At 43.4% G+C, this 19,452-nt stretch overlaps 1 protein-coding gene across 6 annotated transcripts in view; it reads left to right on the top strand.

Annotated features, from left to right (window-relative positions):
• cracd (capping protein inhibiting regulator of actin dynamics) overlaps positions 1-19,452 on the top strand; it is a 28,785-nt gene that overhangs the window by 1,895 nt on the left and 7,438 nt on the right. Inside the window, exon 1 of one of the 6 annotated variants that reach the window (XM_035737164.2) lies at positions 3,314-3,447. The exons of 1 other annotated variant lie outside the window; for it this stretch is intronic. In XM_035737164.2, the coding sequence (XP_035593057.1) occupies positions 3,387-3,447 (61 nt within the window). In that variant the 5' untranslated portion in view covers positions 3,314-3,386. Of the gene's footprint in view, positions 1-3,313; positions 3,448-13,249; positions 13,330-18,853; positions 19,256-19,452 lie in introns of those variants that run through there. 4 more of the 6 variants (XM_035737167.2, XM_035737168.2, XM_035737162.2 and 1 more) reach the window with 4 other exon arrangements.

The raw sequence follows: 19,452 nt of genomic DNA, 5'->3' as shown, positions 1-19,452 counted from the left end.
GGACATGTCTCTGTGTCACACAGTGTAATCGGTGATGTTTAATCACTTGAATCACTTGATTCCTTCCCAGGTCTGTCCAAATTGTAATTTGACCCTCTGGCCTGTAAGTACAGTATGATAGTGCATTTTCACAGATTTAGTTCAAGCTAAAATAGCAGTCAGAGAAAGCATCCTTGAGGGAATTCTAGGAATGAATGAATGGAATGAATTGATATGCATCCTGTTTTCCCAGCGTTGTCGACAAACTACTCTATGAAGGGTTGTTTTTGTCTGCATTCGGTACTGGCTTCCTCTTCCATAAATGGATCTGAGCCATTCCTGTAATAGATTTTAGTCCATTTTCACAATCATTTTATCCATGAGCCTCTTACCACAGCATCCGATCCAATCACACTATTCAAACACCGCACAATTCCTGTAGCACCACATAGTTCAATCCATCAGGACATGACATTCCTGAATAAGAATTGGACCAGTTTTTCCATAAAGCACCATCTAACAGGCCAATCATACTGGAGGAATTTCATTCCGATCAATACACATTTGCATTCAAATTAAAAGCCACAGTTTACGATATACGAGCAATGGCTGCCACTGTATGACTGAGAGTCATCGCTGCAGGCTGTTGATAAATCTCCCTGCTCGTATAATGTTAAATGATTTAGACTTATTTCTCCTCACATTTCCCCTGTGTGTGTGTGTGTTTTGTGGGAGTTTCTATTAATAAAGCCAGTCAGAGAGTAGTGAGTCTTTGATGTGTTATACTGCTGTAATGAAGCCAGCCTCCAGGCTGGTAAAGCCCCAACATTACCATATCCTTATGAGACTGCAGTGTGATAATACTGCCAATGCTCTGAGGGGCTTTATAGGTGACTCGTACAGGCCTATTAGGCTGTAACGCGACACCCCATTATGCTGCTGGAGGAGACCCTTCTAACTTTGAAATAGTGATGGCTAGTCGTCTGCTAGCCAAATACAATTATTTTTTTATCTGATGCGATTACTGTACATGATCTCAGATTACAATACAACGTATTTCTCAATAAAACTTGTATAGCTTTACCCTAATATAACATTTGGATTTTAGTCCAATAAAGCCTCATCATTTTATGATCATCCAATGATATCTCTTTAGACCTAATGGTTTCTAACCCTCTCAGATGTTTATAATCCTATACAATTGATCTTGTGACTCTTGTGACTTGAACCCTCTGACAACATCATAATTCCACCAGACTACTCTATGAAGGAGTCCACAAAGACTGCATTCCTCAAGACTGCAAGATGGGTCTCCTGACATTAGGGAAGTGCTCTGAGATACTGCTACAACACGAGACCCACTGTATCACATGTATTATAATAGGCACACACACAGTTACACACACAGATTTGCAGTTCATTCACAGTGATCGGCTTTGTGTGCGTCAGCCAGTTGAAATGACAAAATGCCACTGTTCTCCTCCTGCACTGGCAGATCAGGCTAGGAAACAAAGTATCACTTTGTGCCTCCTTAGGCTCCCAGCAACTGGCACAGCTGCAACTGACACAGCAGGACACCCAGCGTCTCTCCTATCACAGGCTGACAGGCCACCCCTTCCTCACGCCCTTCCCTCAGAGAGACACCTCCACTTAAACATGAACGTGTCTACACACAGTCCCACAGAAAGTTCTATATGCATGCAAACATACTGCAGATGCCATGTGCTGACAATCACAACAAATAGCCACTGCGTGCACTTGCAGTCTTAACATTTGGAAACAAAAACACACGGTCACATGCAAGGGGTACACACACGGACACACTCAAGCCCTCACTGCATCTGCGCAACGACACCTGACTCCAGGTAATGCCCTAGTTCCACAGTGACAGCAGGCAGGTTGAATGGCCACGCGCACACACACCACTCGCATAGAGATACAGTATCTCTGCACACAGACACAATAGCAGCAAGGTAAGACTGCATTCTTACACAGTAACAAACACTATTTCTCTTTAAACATCCATTGTGTCAATTGTAAAGTACATGTCCTGTATGTGTAGTACTGGAGCACAATGGTAGAATGATATAATTACTGTTAGCTTGCTCCTGACGGAATTCAACTTGTAGCAGGTTGGTGTAATGCTCATCACCCAAAAACATGCAATCATATTTGATTGGAACAGCATTTTACATTTCTTCCTGGTAAATGGGTAAATGAATAATGCTATACTGTATTGTCCAAGTTTATAGGATGCAAATATGCTTCAGTAGGTAACATGAACAGTTTGCACATGATGTGTCAGCCTCACATCACTGTGCCATTGTGAGATGGCAAGTGTGAGGGGGAGAAAAGGCCAATTTGTTTAGTTTTTTTGTTATTGCATGGCACAGGATGGAAGCCTATTACCTCACTAGTGGTCAGTAGGGTAAGTGTAACCCTGTTGGTCATGTGACTACTGCTTTGTGTATCTCTATGCTCTGTCCCGCCATCCAATCTTGTCTCCTCTGTCTTCTGCTACTCTTCACATCTTGACTTCAATTTGGTCCATCTTCTGTTTGATCCCTTCTATCATCCTCTTTTTCACTCCAACTCCTGCTGTCATATTATAGCTGATGTTGTTGCTCTCGGTTTTATAGAAGATATATTCTTGCATATGGTAAGACTTGCAGTATGGTGACAGGGAACATCATCTGGCCATCATGTTCCTGCCGATCTCATTGTGACGTCAGCTTCTATGTGTTACGGAAGCAGTGGTGATAGTTGAGTCTTCCTTGGAGTGAGGAGGGACAAGCCTCTTGTGGTGGTAGATCCCTTTGGCGTCTCCTTCGGTTCTGATTTGCCAAGACTCTGTTGCCATGGGAACCTGTGGTTGCTAAACTTAAGATATTTGTCATCAGAGGATGGAGAGAAGAGAGAGTGAGACAAAGAGAGGGGTAAATGTGACAATAACAACCCTGTTGTAATGCATTGCAGACGTTATTGGCACTCTAGTCAATAACAACCAATATTCTGTAACCAACTAGAGGCCCTGACCTGAATCTATGGATTCTATGTCCTTGTCCCCCACGCCCACCTTGCTATGTAGTACTACTTATTAGGTTTGCTTCCTCAATATAAGGGACATTTGTAATCCAATTAAAAACTTGCCTTGAGGCTACAGGTATCTGCTAAAGTAAGGGAATTTGGCTCCAACCCTCATCCTCATCCATACCTTCAAATACCTTTAGTTGCCCTCCATTTCATACCTGATCGCCATCCTATATTTTTAATAACAACCCCAAAGCTGCTGTTTATCTTTCTGTTTGTATTTTATTTCCCTTTGTTTCTCCCAAAGCCGCAGAGAGAGGAAGCAGCAGCAGCAACACCACTGGTCTGGGTAAAACATTGTGCAGAAGGGCAGATCGATGTTCCCTAAGGTTTATCTGCAGTGGTGCGCAGCCCTGTCAAGTTGTGCCGCTAAAATAGGTAAAGGGTTGCACAGTTCCACCTCGTCTGTCTGCTTCGACAACAAGCTGTTTACGCTGTCAAGCTACGACACTTTAGCCAACCCATTGCGCTATTTATCATGGCACTGAGCTATGCCATTGAGCTATGGCAGTTAGCTGTTAGCTGTCCCACTGTGCTTATGACAATGAGCTGTGCTATGAAGCCATTGCACAGGGCTGTGTCACAGTGGAGTGATGTTGAGCTCTCCAGTGGCTACACAGCAGCTCCACTGCAACACAGCATTGTGATGCTATGCCACTGTCACACTGTGTTGCAGCTGTACCCTTGTCAAAGGCATCTCTCTCTCTGCTTCTGCAGAGCACATGGCCGCTCCTCGTGCTTCTCTCATCCCATCTGCAGCTCTGCTCTCAAGTCTGTCTACCACAGTATAGACAGACAGGCACACACACACACACACACACACACACACACACACACACACACACACACACACACACACACACACACACACACACACACACACACACACACACACACATTGCCATGCAGACACATGCCCAACATACACCCATATGGTCAGCTTAGCTAAAGCTTTTCTACTCACACACCCAAAATATGCCCAGTCACATACAGTGCCTTCAGAAAGTATTCACACCCCTTGACTTTTTCCACATTTTGTTGTTCTACATCCTGCATTTCAAATGTTTTGTCACTGGCCTACACAAAATATCCCGTAATGTCAAAGTGGAATTATGTTTTTTGAAATTTGTACAAATTAATAAAAAATGAAAACTGAAATGTATTGAGTCAATAAGTATTCAACCCCTTTGTTATAGCAAGCATAATTAAGTTCAGGAGTAAAAAAAATAAAACATCTTAACAAGCCACATAATAAGTTGCATGGACTCACTCTGTGTGCAATAATAGCGTTTATCATGATGACCACCTAATCTCCGTTCCCCACACATACAATTCTCTGTAAGGTCCCTCAGTCGAGCAGTGGATTTCAAACACAGATTCAACCACAAAGACCAGAGAGATTTTCCAATACCTCGCAAAGAAGGGCGTAGATAAAACATGTAAAAAGCAGACATTGAATATCTGTTTGAGCATGGTGAAGTTATTAATTACACTTTGGATGGTGAATCAATACACTGAGTCACTGCAAAGATACAAGCGTCCTTCCTAACTTAGTTGCTGGAGAGGAATGAAATCAAGGATTTCACCATGAGGCCAATAATGACTGTGAAACCGTTACAGAGTTTAATGGCTGTGATAGGAGAAAATGTAGGCTGGGTCAGCAACATTTTAGTTTATCCACAATACTAACCTAAATGACAGTGAAAAGAAGGAAGCCTTTACAGAATTGAAATATTCCAAAACATGCATCCTGTTTGCAACAAGGCACTAAAGTAATACTGCAAAGAATATGGCAAAGCACACAGTGTTATATTTGGGACAAATCCAATACAAAACGTTACTGAGTACCACCATCCATATTTCCAAGCATATTGGTGGCTGCATCATGTTATGGGTATGCTTGTAATCATTAAGTACTGGAGAATTTGTCAGGACGAAAAAAGAAACGGAATGGAGCTAAGCACAGGCAAAATCATAGGGGAAAACCTGGTTCAGTCTGCTTTCCAACAGACACTGGGCGATGAATTCACCTTTTCAGCACAACAATAACCTAAAACACAAGGCCAAATCTACACTGGAGTTGTTTACCAAGAAGACACAATGTAACTGAGTTACAGTTTTGACTTAAATCTACTTGAAAATCTATGGCAAAACTTGAATGTGTCTGTCTTGCAATGATCAACAACCAACTTGACAGAGCTTGAAGAATTTTTAAAAGAATCATGGGTAAATGTTGCATAATTCAGGTGTGGAAAGCTCTTAGAGACTTACCCAGAAAGACACATTATGTAAATGAGATATTTCTGTATTTAATTTTCAATAAATTTGCCAAAATGTCTAAAAACATGTTTTCAAATTGTCATTATGGGGTATTGTGTGTAGATGGGTGAGGACAAAATATATATTTAATCCATTGAATTCAGGCTGTAACACAATAAAATGTGGAATAAGTCAAGGGGTATGAATATTTTCTGAAGGCACTGTACATCCATAACAACGCACATACTGTACACGTATGCAAACACTCATACACACTTCCACACCAATTACATGAATACCGGCATACACTAACACAGTCACTACTCTCTTACAACCAATAGCATACTCTCACCCACATCAATACACACAATATACACATTCCCTCTTATACATCTCCACACGTGATTGCTGGCTCCTTGTCCTGCCCTAACTATCGTCAGTCAGGACAAAGAGCCATTCTTGGTGAGACATTTCTGAGAGGTTCTGTCAGACCCTGTCACCCTCAGAAAGGAGAAGCATGTAGCAGAGAGAGTACAGCACGTTGTTGATCTCACTCTCTGTCTATCCCTCCCCCTCTCTCTCTCTCTCTCTCTCCCTCGTGCTCTCTCTGTCTCTATCCCTCTCGCTCCCTCTATCTCTACCCCCCCATCTTTATATGTCTGTCTCTATTTCTCCCCATCCCTTTCTCAGGACTGTCTCACCATGCCAGGCTTCTGGCCCAAGTGCTTCGAATTTTACACACCGTGTGTTTCCACTGTACATCTGAAAATCTGTGGCTCAACAAGGTGATGGTGTCTAGAGACTGACAGGTGTTGGATGAGAGGTGTTGCAGCCAGAGGGCCATGTGTATGATGGAGGTGTTGCAGCCAGAGGGCTATGTGTATGATGGAGGTGTTGCAGCCAGAGGGCTATGTGTATGATGGAGGTGTTGCAGCCAGAGGGCTATGTGTATGATGGAGGTGTTGCAGCCAGAGGGCTATGTGTATGATGGAGGTGTTGCAGCCAGAGAGCTATGTGTATGATGGAGGTGTTGCAGCCAGAGGGCTATGTGTATGATGGAGGTGTTGCAGCCAGAGGGCTATGTGTATGATGGAGGTGTTGCAGCCAGAGGGCTATGTGTATGATGGAGGTGTTGCAGCCAGAGGCTATGTGTATGATGGAGGTGTTGCAGCCAGAGGGCTATGTGTATGATGGAGGTGTTGCAGCCAGAGAGCCATGTGTATGATGGAGGTGTTGCAGCCAGAGAGCTATGTGTATGATGGAGGTGTTGCAGCCAGAGGGCTATGTGTATGATGGAGGTGTTGCAGCCAGAGGGCCAGGTATATGATGGAGGTGTTGCAGCCAGAGAGCTATGTGTATGATGGAGGTGTTGCAGCCAGAGAGCCATGTGTATGATGGAGGTGTTGCAGCCAGAGAGCTATGTGTATGATGGAGGTGTTGCAGCCAGAGAGCCATGTGTATGATGGAGGTATTGCAGCCAGAGAGCTATGTGTATGATGGAGGTGTTGCAGCCAGAGAGCTATGTGTATGATGGAGGTGTTGCAGCCAGAGGGCTATGTGTATGATGGAGGTGTTGCAGCCAGAGAGCCATGTGTATGATGGAGGTATTGCAGCCAGAGAGCTATGTGTATGATGGAGGTGTTGCAGCCAGAGAGCTATGTGTATGATGGAGGTGTTGCAGCCAGAGGGCTGTGTATGATGGAGGTGTTGCAGCCAGAAAGCCATGTGTATGATGGAGGTGTTGCTATGTGTATGATGGAGGTGTTGCAGCCAGAGAGCTATGTGTATGATGGAGGTGTTGCAGCCAGAGAGCCATGTGTATGATGGAGGTATTGCAGCCAGAGAGCCATGTGTATGATGGAGGTGTTGCAGCCAGAGAGCCATGTGTATGATGGAGGTGTTGCAGCCAGAGAGCTATGTGTATGATGGAGGTGTTGCAGCCAGAGAGCTATGTGTATGATGGAGGTGTTGCAGCCAGAGAGCTATGTGTATGATGGAGGTGTTGCAGCCAGAGAGCTATGTGTATGATGGAGTTGTTGCAGCCAGAGAGCTATGTGTATGATGGAGGTGTTGCAGCCAGAGAGCTATGTGTATGATGGAGGTGTTTTAGCCAGAGGGCTATGTGTATGACGGAGGTGTTGCAGCCAAAGAGCGCCGTGTGTATGATGGAGGTGTTGCAGCCAGAGAGCTATGTGTATGATGGAGGTGTTGCAGCCAGAGAGCTATGTGTATGATGGAGGTGTTGCAGCCAGAGAGCCATGTGTATGATGGAGGTGTTGCAGCCAGAGGGCCAGGTATATGATGGAGGTGTTGCAGCCAGAGAGCTATGTGTATGATGGAGGTGTTGCAGCCAGAGAGCTATGTGTATGATGGAGGTGTTGCAGCCAGAGAGCCATGTGTATGATGGAGGTGTTGCAGCCAGAGAGCTATGTGTATGATGGAGGTGTTGCAGCCAGAGAGCCATGTGTATGATGGAGGTGTTGCAGCCAGAGAGCGCTGTGTTTAGGATGGAAGTGTTGCAGCCAGAGAGCCATGTGTATGATGGAGGTGTTGCAGCCAGAGAGCCATGTGTATGATGGAGGTGTTGCAGCCAGAGAGCTATGTGTATGATGGAGGTGTTGCAGCCAGAGAGCCATGTGTATGATGGAGGTGTTGCAGCCAGAGAGCTATGTGTATGATGGAGGTGTTGCAGCCAGAGAGCCATGTGTATGATGGAGGTGTTGCAGCCAGAGAGCTATGTGTATGATGGAGGTGTTGCAGCCAGAGAGCCATGTGTATGATGGAGGTGTTGCAGCCAGAGAGCGCTGTGTTTAGGATGGAAGTGTTGCAGCCAGAGAGCCATGTGTATGATGGAGGTGTTGCAGCCAGAGAGCCATGTGTATGATGGAGGTGTTGCAGCCAGAGAGCGCTGTGTTTAGGATGGAAGTGTTGCAGCCAGAGAGCCATGTGTATGATGGAGGTGTTGCAGCCAGAGAGCCATGTGTATGATGGAGGTGTTGCAGCCAGAGGGCTATGTGTATGATGGAGGTGTTGCAGCCAGAGAGCTATGTGTATGATGGAGGTGTTGCAGCCAGAGGGCTATGTGTATGATGGAGGTGTTGCAGCCAGAGAGCTATGTGTATGATGGAGGTGTTGCAGCCAGAGGGCTATGTGTATGATGGAGGTGTTGCAGCCATCCTCTGGTGCAAGATAACACCAGCATCTTTCATGTCCATACATTATGTTTGTTAAATGGTGTCTGTTAGAAGTGGCGGTGGTCTTGGTGGGTGTACCATGTGGTTTTGATCTGAGGGAGCACTGCAGTCATGTGTGACGAGTATTATCCACGTTGTGCTTACGTGGAGGGTCTGTAATCAAATGCAGGTCTGGAGCAACAGAGTGCTTCCCTGCTGGGTTAACACATTATTCACAGCTGCAGTGGGGCGAGGAGAGGAGGAGAGGAGGAGGAGGAGGAGAGGAGGGGAGGGGAGGAGGAGAGGAGGGAGAGGAGGGGGAGGAGGGAGGAGGGAGGAGGAGGGGGAGGAGGGGAGGAGGGAGGAGGGGGGAGGGGGGGAGGAGAGGAGGGGGAGGAGAGGAGGGGAGGAGGAGAGGGGAGGGAGGAGGGGGAGGGAGGAGAGGAGGGGAGGGAGGGAGGAGGAGGAGGAGGGGAGGGAGGGGAGGGGAGGGGAGGAGGAGGGGAGGAGGGAGGAGGGGAGGAGGGGAGGAGGACAGGAGGAGGAGAGGAGGGGAGGAGGAGGAGGAGGAGAGGAGGAGGGGGAGGAGGAGAGGCAGAGGGAAATGATACTGTGAGTATCCTGTGATTTTGTTCAGTTGGGATTATATTGATTTGAAAGGTGCGTTAGGTGTCATTTGAAAGGTGTGTTAGTGTCATATAATTGCGAAAACTTTTTCCAGCTATCTTGGGTGTGTGTTTGGCTTCATAATAGCAGTGATGTTTGTACACAAAATGTGTGGAGCACAGTGGTCTCTGAGCGGTTCCCCTTGCCATTAACAAGCTAGTCACCAAGGGACTCTCCGAAAGAGGGGAGAGAGGAGCATAGCTCGATAGAGGAGAGCAAGGGACAAGTGTGCCATTCAAAGTGCGCCCTTTGCGTGAACTCTCATGTTTCTCCCTTCACTCAGTGAGTGCTGCTCTGTCCACAGCATTTTCTCTTTCTCTTTCCTGACAAGGGACTCTCCCACTAAAGACAACTACAACCCCCATGTTCACTCCCTTTTTCTCTCACCGCAGACAAGCTGTGCCGTTACCATGGCTACGGACGCCAGTGAAACTCATTTAGAGGTAACCGTATCCGAAAGCCCAGGTAAATAAGGAAAACAAGAGTGATTTTAGACACAGCCTTAAAGAGACAGGACTTAGACGAGAATGAACGATAACGTCAGGATTACAACGAGGCCTTTGTTGGATTACATTTAGAGCTCTCTTTAAGTGTCTCTTTAAGAAAGGCATGGTGTGATGATTTATTCAGTACAGTAACTGACATCAAAAGCTTTACATAGGCCTGTCTTAGATGTGTGTGATGTGCTAAGGCCTCTGCTTTGACCCTATGTGTTCTCTGCACTTATGCTCTCGCTCGAAGAGCTGCTCTTTTATCTCCTATTGATATTTACCGTGGTGAACTGATACATTCTGAATTGATTGAATTGTCAGGACAAAAACAAAAAGGGATGAAAACAACATGAATCGGGACAGCGAGCAGTGAATGGCAGTAGATTGTTTGATATACGAGCTACGGTAAATAACAAAACTGGATCAATAGGATCGTTTTAGTTGACTATGGTTCAGGCCTTGGTAAATCAATACACGGCCCACATCTCTCCACTTTATGCTCGGGCTTTAAGCATTTCCTTTCTCCATTCACAGACAGTCTAATGTAATGTTGCGCTGTAGTTCAAAATGTCGGTATGTGTTGGGAGCAGAATATTAGTAGTAATACCTTTACTGTGTACAAGATGTTTTATGTGGACCATTCATAGACATAACCTGGGAGTCGGCCAGCTCGAGTAGACGTGTGGAGTGCTGCTGAGTGTTCTACTCTGCAGAAAACTTGTCCTTTACAGTTTCACGCATGAGTGTGTGAGCACGCCAGAGGCAGTGAGTGCAGTATGGGGCCGGCTAGCGAAACAGAGCAGAAGCAGTGCAGGACAGGTCCTGATGCTGGGAGAGCAGAGCACGTTGTGGGGAAATAGGATATCAGTGCCACAGTACAATGACACTCAGCACTTCCACAGAGGGAGTGAGGAACAGTCTGACAGTCAGAGATAAATAGGCTGGAGAAGCTCATCAGTTTACTCAATAACACACGCTAAAAACACAGAGGCGGAGTCCAGTAGACTCTCTGGGTTGGCTCAGTCAGCAGTCTGGTTCAACAGACTGGCACACTGTTGACATCCTGTTGGTGCACTGTTCTGTTAAGGCCTTTGTTTTTCTAAATTGCACCATTGTTAATAAATGATAAGGTAACACTGATTCTATGATTGATTTATACCACTGATGTGGTGGATTGGATATGAGGACAGATTATGATTTGGCTGAGGTCTTGGTAAAGGTGGACATTTTGATAGGATTTACATGGTCACGAGTGAACAGTCAACATACAGTATAGTATTTGAATCACGAAGGATAGATGGATGTAGTTGCTGATGCTTTTAGCATAACACACTACTCAAACTCACGCAGCTGCCAGAGATGATGATATGGAGTTTACTGTATCATTTCCCACAATGCCCCTGTGCAGCAACACACACTGAGTGAAATCCCACACTGGTTGCTACTTATAGCCCTGAAAGGGATACTCAGAGAGCCCAGAAAGTGTTTGTCTTCACAGTGGTGTAGAGTAGCCTGGTAACTCTAACCCACTTCAGTTCATCACAGGACCTCCCACTAACACACACACAAACACAGTCTTGTATAACTAACCTTGTGGGGGGACACAATTCAGTCCCATTCAAAATCCTAGTTTCCCCATTTATTTAACCTTTATTTAACTAGGCAAGTCAGTTAAGAACAAATTCTTACTTACAATGACGGCCTACCAAAAGGCCTCCTGCGGGGACGGGGGCTGGGATGACAGATAAAACGTATTAAATAAAAATATAGGACAAAACACACATCACATTGAGAGAACACAACATTGCATAAAGAGAGACCTAAGACAACAACATAGCATGGCAGCAACGCATGACAACACAGCATGGTAGCAACACAACATGACAACAGCATGGTAGCAGCACAAAACAGGGTACAAACATTATTGGCCACAGGCAACAGCATAAAGGGCAAGAAGTTAGAGTCAACAATACATCACGCAAAGCAGCCACAACTGTCAGTAAGAGTGTCCATGATTGAGTCTTTGAATGGACGGAGATAAAACTGTCCAGTTTCAGTGTTTGTTGCAGCTCGTTCCAGTCGCTAGCTGCAGCGAACTGAAAAGACAAGCGACCCAGGGATGTGTGTGCTTTTGGGACCTTTAACAGAATGTGACTGGCAGAACGGGTGTTGTATGTGGAGGATGACCTTCCGGAGACACCTGAAACCCCACCTCTTTAAGGAATACCTAGGATAGGATAAAGTAATCCTTCTCACCCCCCTTAAAAGATTTAGATGCACTATTGTAAAGTGGCTGTTCCACTGGATGTCATAAGGTGAATGCACCAATTTGTAAGTCGCTCTGGATAAGAGCGTCTGCTAAATGACTTAAATGTAAATGTAATGTAAATGATGAGGGCTGCAATAGCTATCTCAGATAGACGGGAGTGAGGCCTAAGAGAGTTTTATAAATAAGCATCAACCAGTGGGTCTTGCGACAGGTATACAGGGATGACCAGTTTACAGAGGAGCATAGAGTGCAGTGTCCTATAAGGACCATTGGTGGCAAATCTGATGGCCGAATGGTAAAGAACATCTAGCCACTCGAGAGCACCCTTACCTGCCGATTTATAAATGACGTCTCCGTAACCTAGCATGGGTAGGATGGTCATCTGAATCAGGGTTAGTTTGGCAGCTGGGGTGAAAGAGGAGCGATTACGATAGAGGAAACCAAGTCTAGATTTAACTTTAGCCTGCAGCTTTGATATGTGCTGAGAGAAGGACAGTGTACCGTCTAGCCATACTCCCAAGTACTTGTAGGAGGTGACTACCTCAAGCTCTAGAGGTAGTAATCACACCTGTGGTGAGAGGGGCATTCTTCTTACCAAACCATATGACCTTTGTTTTGGAGATGTTCAGAACAAGGTTAAGGGCAGAGAAAGCTTGTTGGACACTAAGAAAGCTTTGTTGTAGAGCTTTTAACACAAAATCCAGGGAGGATTTTAACCCCTAACCTTAACCCGAAAACCTTAACCCTAAACCTAACCCTAGCTCCAAACTCTAACCCAGAAAACTAAGCTTAGCTCCTAACCCTAAACCTAATTCTAACACTAATTGTACCCTTAACCCTAAACCCCCTAGAAATAGCATTTCATCTTGTGGGGACTAACAACATGTACACAGTATGTCGACAACAACAAAAAAGTGTACTATTCTAGTATAGTTCCACACACACGGACATAGATACACACATAGCTGCTCGTACAGACACATGGGCGCTCATAAAGACCTAAGGGTCGAAACCTTGTAACAATAAAACCACCTGGGAGCATGAACAGCAGCGTTTTCCTTGTTATTTTTATGAATTCAACCATAACTCCAGCACATACAAAAAAAGTACCTGGATGTGCGTATGTTCTTCAGCTTTTGCTCACTAATCCAGGAGAACACACCCCCTAACCACCCCTGATGTGGGAATGTTTAGATTATATGGCTTAAAGTTTATATCTGACTGGCAAGGAAAGCTAACAAGGCGATAAAGACTGGAATCAAAGGTCCTCGTCTTATCTTCAATTCAACCCTGTGGCATTTAAAACTGCTCTTTTGCCATGACTCAGTCATGACCAACTGAAATCATGCCCTATCAGTGTGAGCCAGTGGAGGGGTTTGCATCGTCCGTGGTTGTGTGGTAGGTAGGTACACTATGATTTATGTTTTGGACAAAGGTAATTTACTGAATCAATATTTCAAGCCTGGATACTACGGGTCTATAATTCACATGGCCAATACCAGCAAAATTATATTGTAATCATTATGTTGTTATAGTAGCAGTAAGCAACTGCCTTGTAGATAAATGAACAACAAGCTTCCTTGTCCATGAGACTTTCTTGTCCATAAGTGCATTATGAGGTTAGGTCTCAGGGTGCGAATCTCTAATGAATTTTGTAGAGAGAAGAAATTAGATGTACACTGTAATGTGTCCTTTACACACTGACATTGACATTTCCAGAGATAAGCTTCGGCACTCAGGGAACCGCATTTTATACTCTGATAAACAGGAAATTCTCTTGAGCATAGCTGTCAATGTCATTTCCTGTCTTCGCTGTAGTAGAGCTTCATCATTCAATATTATAGACAGGGATTCTGTAGATATCATATTGGTTTGTTTTGTTTGTGGCCTAGCTGGTCTGGTGCGCTAGCATTCTACCACTTGGCAGATCTAAAATGCTCTGTGGGCATGCTGAGCACCAATGTTCACATTAGGAGCTCCCTACACTTTAATAATGTTGCATTTCCACTGAGGATTTACCCTAGTGTTTTACCAAAAAGCCTCATACTTTTGTGTTTCCACCTCCATGGCCCGGCTACTGGGACTCACTGGGCCATGACCTAAGTGGACCTGCACTATCTTGGCATAATGGATCATCAAATAATTGGCATATACCTTTACTCTTACAGAATTTCCATGTGGGAAAGGATATTGGAACTTTAATCAAAGCCTATTGGATGATAACTTGTTTTTAACTAGAACAGAATAATTTGTAACTGACTTTTTCCGACATAACATAGGTACAGCAAATCCCCTTAATGTGAGGGACACTTTTAAATGTGCCTTTAGAGGCCATGCAATTCAATACTCATCTTTAAAACAAAAGCAATTTAGGTCAAAATAGTTCATATTAACGAAGTAAAAAAGGACTAACAGTACAGACAGAGAGCAATAGAGGCACGGAATACGTTATAGAAAAAAACAAAAAGGAATAGAGGAACTTATTCAAGAAAGATCAAATATAACATATTATTTAAAAAATGAAGTGAACTGGATGGAATATGGGAGAAGAAACAAATGAATCTTCAACATAGAAATGCAACCAAAAAGAATTTACTGAAACTTGTTACGAATGATGGAGTCACCCATGATTCATCAAACTATGTTTTTAAAGAGGAAGCTAATTATTTTAAGCATATGTTTTCATTTCAGTCTCCTCCATCTTCACTAACTGAAGTTAATTGTATGGATTTTTTTTCTGTTAATAGTGTAAAATTAACAACTGTACAGAAAGATTCATGTGAAGGCCAAACTACAGAGGAGGAACTTATTGATGCAATTAAAGCATTTAAGTCTGGGAAAAATCCAGGGATAGATGGCATATCAGTTGAGGTATACCAAACAGTTTTTGATGTACTCAGAGGACCGTTTTAACCACTCCTGTAAAAATGGTAGATTATCAGATACTCAACCAGGTCTGATTTTCATAACTTCTGAAACAGGACCCAAGTGGTAAATATAAAGATCCAGTCCATAAAAAAAATGGGAGGCCCATTACAATTCAAAAATGGCAAAAATTCAGACAAATTCCATGGCGTATAGAATTAAAAAGGTGTTAAAAAAAATGTTGGATATTATTCATCCTAATCAGACAGATTTTTTACATGGACAATACATTGGAGGTAATATAAAACAAGTACTGGGAAAAATAGAACATTATGAAAAATCAGGGAAACCAGGCCTGGTATTCATAGTTGACTTAAAGGCTTTTGATAAAGTACAACAGGAAATTATATATAAATAGCTGGAATACAGTGCATTCAGAAAGTATCCAGACCCCTTTCCTTTTTCCACATTTTGATACGTTACAATATTATTCTACAATATATATATATTTTAAATCAAATCTAATCAGATGTATTTATATAATCCTTCTTACATCAGCTGATATATCAAAGTGCTGTACAGAAACCCAGCCTAAAACCCCAAACAGTAAGCAATGCAGGTGTAGAATCACGGTGGCTAGGAAAAACTCCCTAGAAAGGCCAAAACCTAGGAAGACACCTAGAGAGGACCCAGGCTATGAGGGGTGGCCAGTCCTCTTCTGGCTGTGCCGGGTGGAAATTGTAACAGAACATGGCCAAGATGTTAAAATGTTCATAAATGACCAGCAGGGTCAAATAATAATAATCACACTGGTTGTCGAGGGTGCAACAAGTCAGCACCTCAGGAGTAAATGTCAGTTGGCTTTTCATAGCCGATCATTGATGATCCTCATTAATCTACACAAAATACCCCATAATTTTTTTAATTATTATTCTTTTTTTAACCTTTATTCAACCAGGCATGGTTGCCTGGTCTTATTTTCAATGATGGCCTAGGAACAGGGGGTTAACTGCCTGTTCAGGGGCAGAATGACAGATTTGTACCTTGTCGGTTCGGGGGTTTGAACTTGCAACCTTCCGGTTACTAGTCTAGCGCTCTAACCACTAGGCTACCCTGCCGCACCACATGACGAAGCAAAAACACGTTAAAATGTATGCAAAATCACAATGTTCCTATAGTAAACCCTGAAATAGACACGTGTCAACGGGCTCATCATTTAAAAAAAAAAATGCTTTCAATTCAGAATTCTAACATAAATCTAATCATCTTGGGATTGTCCGTAACATTTCAGACTGAGCTCAGAAAACATTCAATTCACATTTATTCATCTTTGACATTTCTTTGAACAAATATTGTCATGTGACAGGGTTGAGACTAGGGTGATGGTTGAATACTGTAACAGGGTTGAAGAGACACTTCGGTTTCGATATAAACTAGTTTAGTTTACTATCAAAATCCCTTCAAGATGTACCCGCAAACATTGCACTTCATTGGATGCAACTATGTAATAAGGACATTCAGATATATTTAGAACAATCTGGTTTTTATTAACCAAACTGCAGTAAATATCTAAAAACGAATTAAAAAAACATCCGTCATTAGAGTAATTAATAACATTCAACACGTTTCATCAGAAAAGTTCAACGTGTCATCAGACTGTAGGAACATTTTAGGGCATTTAGAATGTTAGAACAGCTGTAACTACAGCAACAGTGTCAACATGACTATCCTTCTTCTCAGGAGCACCATAGTCACTCATTCATGGTTTTCTTCCTGAGAGTCTGGCCCACACGTCTCTCTCAACCTCTACGTGGCGGGATGTCACACGCTGTGGGGGTGGAATCATCTCAAGGACTTCATCAAACTGAAACCAGTGGATGTCGTCTCCAAAAGGCCAGAAAAATGTTTTTTTTTGGTCCTACACGATGCATACATTTCACTTGTACACTCATTTCATCCGTGCAGAGGATGAAGCCTGGATAAAGGTCATCATCGTATTCCACTATACACCACTGCCTAAGAAGACCTGGATTTCCCCACTGGATTTCGTCCACAGGTTGTGGATTTTCCTCATTGGCTGGCAGTACTGGAGCAGCCAGGACCTTCTGCCTGAAACTGAAGTAGTGTGTGTTAAAGCATGTACAGTTTCGGTCCTTCTTTGTTGAACAAAGGCAGCTGACATCACGAGACATCAGCTCACCAGGAGCGCGGGTGATGACCTGGTGTATTCTCATGGTGGAGGGCACCGCTTTTATCGGGCTTGACATCATCTCCATCGCACGTTCGACATCGGCACACTTCACAAAGAACAGCTTCCCTGACGTGTTTGTCTCACGGAGGGCTTTGTAAAGCTCCTGTGCATCACTGGATATCACGGCCCTCAGCCACCAACCCGTCCTCCCGTCCTCTCCAACGTTCCTCCCACACCATCAGGAGCCCCTTTTCCATGGCTTGACTCCAACAACAACAAAAAGTTCCATGTACCATTGCCACATTGCCCTGACCTTGAAGATCCTGTCTGTGGGGACTGCTCTGGAACATGATCTGGACTTTGTGGAGGAGTGGTCAAGTTCCTCACAGTGCTCCTTTCCCCTCCTTGCTTCTTTTGTATGCTGTTCTCCACTGTTTACGCCTCTGACGCTGGTCTCTCTCACTTTAAATCACTGATCTTTTCCGTTTTCCCTGCCTCAACATTTCTTTTCCATATCTGACGCTCCGTCTCAAGGTATTGTTCCCTTTTTTACTGGGTCATCATTTTGACGTGCTCCACACTGCCTTTGTCTCTCTGCTGTTGATGTGGGAGCCACCATTCCCGAGATGTTTCAGTGGATAACGTTAAATCAAAGATTCTTAGAATATATGCATGTATACACTATAATCCTTGAGTAATTCAGGATCTAGAGCGACTTAAAGGAACAACTGGAGTTAAGAGCCCAACTCTCATACCCCTAGGCTACCTGCCTTAAAATATATTTTTTTGTTCACATGGAACACATTACAGCATGTTTCATAAGTGAATATAAACTATATATCATGTATAATATATTGACAAATGTATTTGTTTAGATGCAATATTCATAAATAAAGTATATAACTCAAGCCTGTCACAGGTTTACAACCCCTGTTACTGTCACTGCTGTCGTTGAAGGAAGACCAAAGCGCAGCGTGGTGAGCTTACATTTTTCCTTTATTTAAAATGACGGCAACAAAACAATAAACCATACAAAACGACCGTGAAGCTTAAGTGCTATAGTGCCACAAACAAATAAAACTTCCCACACAGAAAGGAGGGAAAAGGGCTACCTAAGTATGGTTCCCAATCGGACACAATGATAGACAGCTGTCCCTGATTGAGAACCATACCCGGCCCAAACAAAAAAAATACAAAAACATGGAAAATAGAACATAGAATGCCCACCCCAAATTACACCCTGACCAAACCAAATAGAGACATAAAAAGGCTCTTTAAGGTCAGGGCGTGACAGTTACAATGAAACATGTGTACGGGTTGAGTGTGACAGGGTTTCATTTGGGGAGGGGGGGGCTCAAAATGGCCTCCTTTGGGGGCTCAAAATGGCTTCTCATGTGGTGAAGGACAGGAGACCACATGGTGTGCAACGAAATTAATGTATTGTATATTTTTATGGGTTAAAGTATCATTTTGATAAGTACTAGTTTTCCATCTGTATTTCATGTAATGGGGTTGTGTTGGTCTGCTCAACAGTCCCCACCTGTCTTTAAAAAACAATAAAACAAAGATATAAAATAATGTGATTACGTACCATGCAGTTAAGAATGGTTGAATAATGCCACTTCCTGTTAATGATGGCACATAAGGGTGGACTGACCATTTTTATTGGCGGTGTTTGGTTGGCGTAACGGGGTTGAGTGTACACTGAGGGATAGAGCTAAATTCTGTGATTTTAATCAATAATAATGCATTTATTTGATTTAAAAAATGCTTCCTCAACAAAAGAACACAAATATACAATACCAGCCAAAAGTTTTAGAACACCTGTGGATAAAAAAAAAAACTTTATTGTTCACGGCTTATGCATTGCAAGAATAAAAAATGCACCGTTGAGGCTACAACAGCCATTTTGTTTTATAGTATTTCTGTTTTATAATATTTCATTCCTTGATCAAAGATCACCTCATGGATTAACTATAACCAAAGGAGTGCTCCTCACCTGTGTCTCTACATTATCCAAAGAGCGTTTTGAGTAATCAAGTGAAACACGTGATATTACACGGATTACAGTATATGTTTGGATAGGGAAGGACACAGTCAGTCAGTCAGAGTGAGTGATTTCCTGAGTGACTCCCAAAGGTCCAGTCAGGACAGAATGATTCAGCCTGTTATGTGATCAGAATGTTGGTTCTCAACCATGTCCTCCAGAGTAGTCCTACTACTGTACATAGGCTTTCAGATAGGCGCTCACATAAACGTACTGTTGTTGAAGGTAAGTATTATCAACCGAGCCAAGGTTTTCTCTTCACTTCATCTGCTGTGGAGTTCTTTTGTATCCGTTCACACACCTTGTGTAAGTTGCACACATTCACATTTATATGTAATCAAACATGTTCATGGGTGTGATATAAAGAGAGATAAGCTGATAGTGCGTGGCTAGCGGCTTTGGTTATCATTTCACTTTCTGCC

Source organism: Oncorhynchus keta, chromosome 26, assembly GCF_023373465.1.
Source record: "Oncorhynchus keta strain PuntledgeMale-10-30-2019 chromosome 26, Oket_V2, whole genome shotgun sequence".
Taxonomy (NCBI): Eukaryota; Metazoa; Chordata; class Actinopteri; order Salmoniformes; family Salmonidae; genus Oncorhynchus; species Oncorhynchus keta.
The sequence above is the reverse complement of the archived record's forward strand: the minus strand, read 5'-3'. Positions and strand labels throughout refer to the sequence as shown.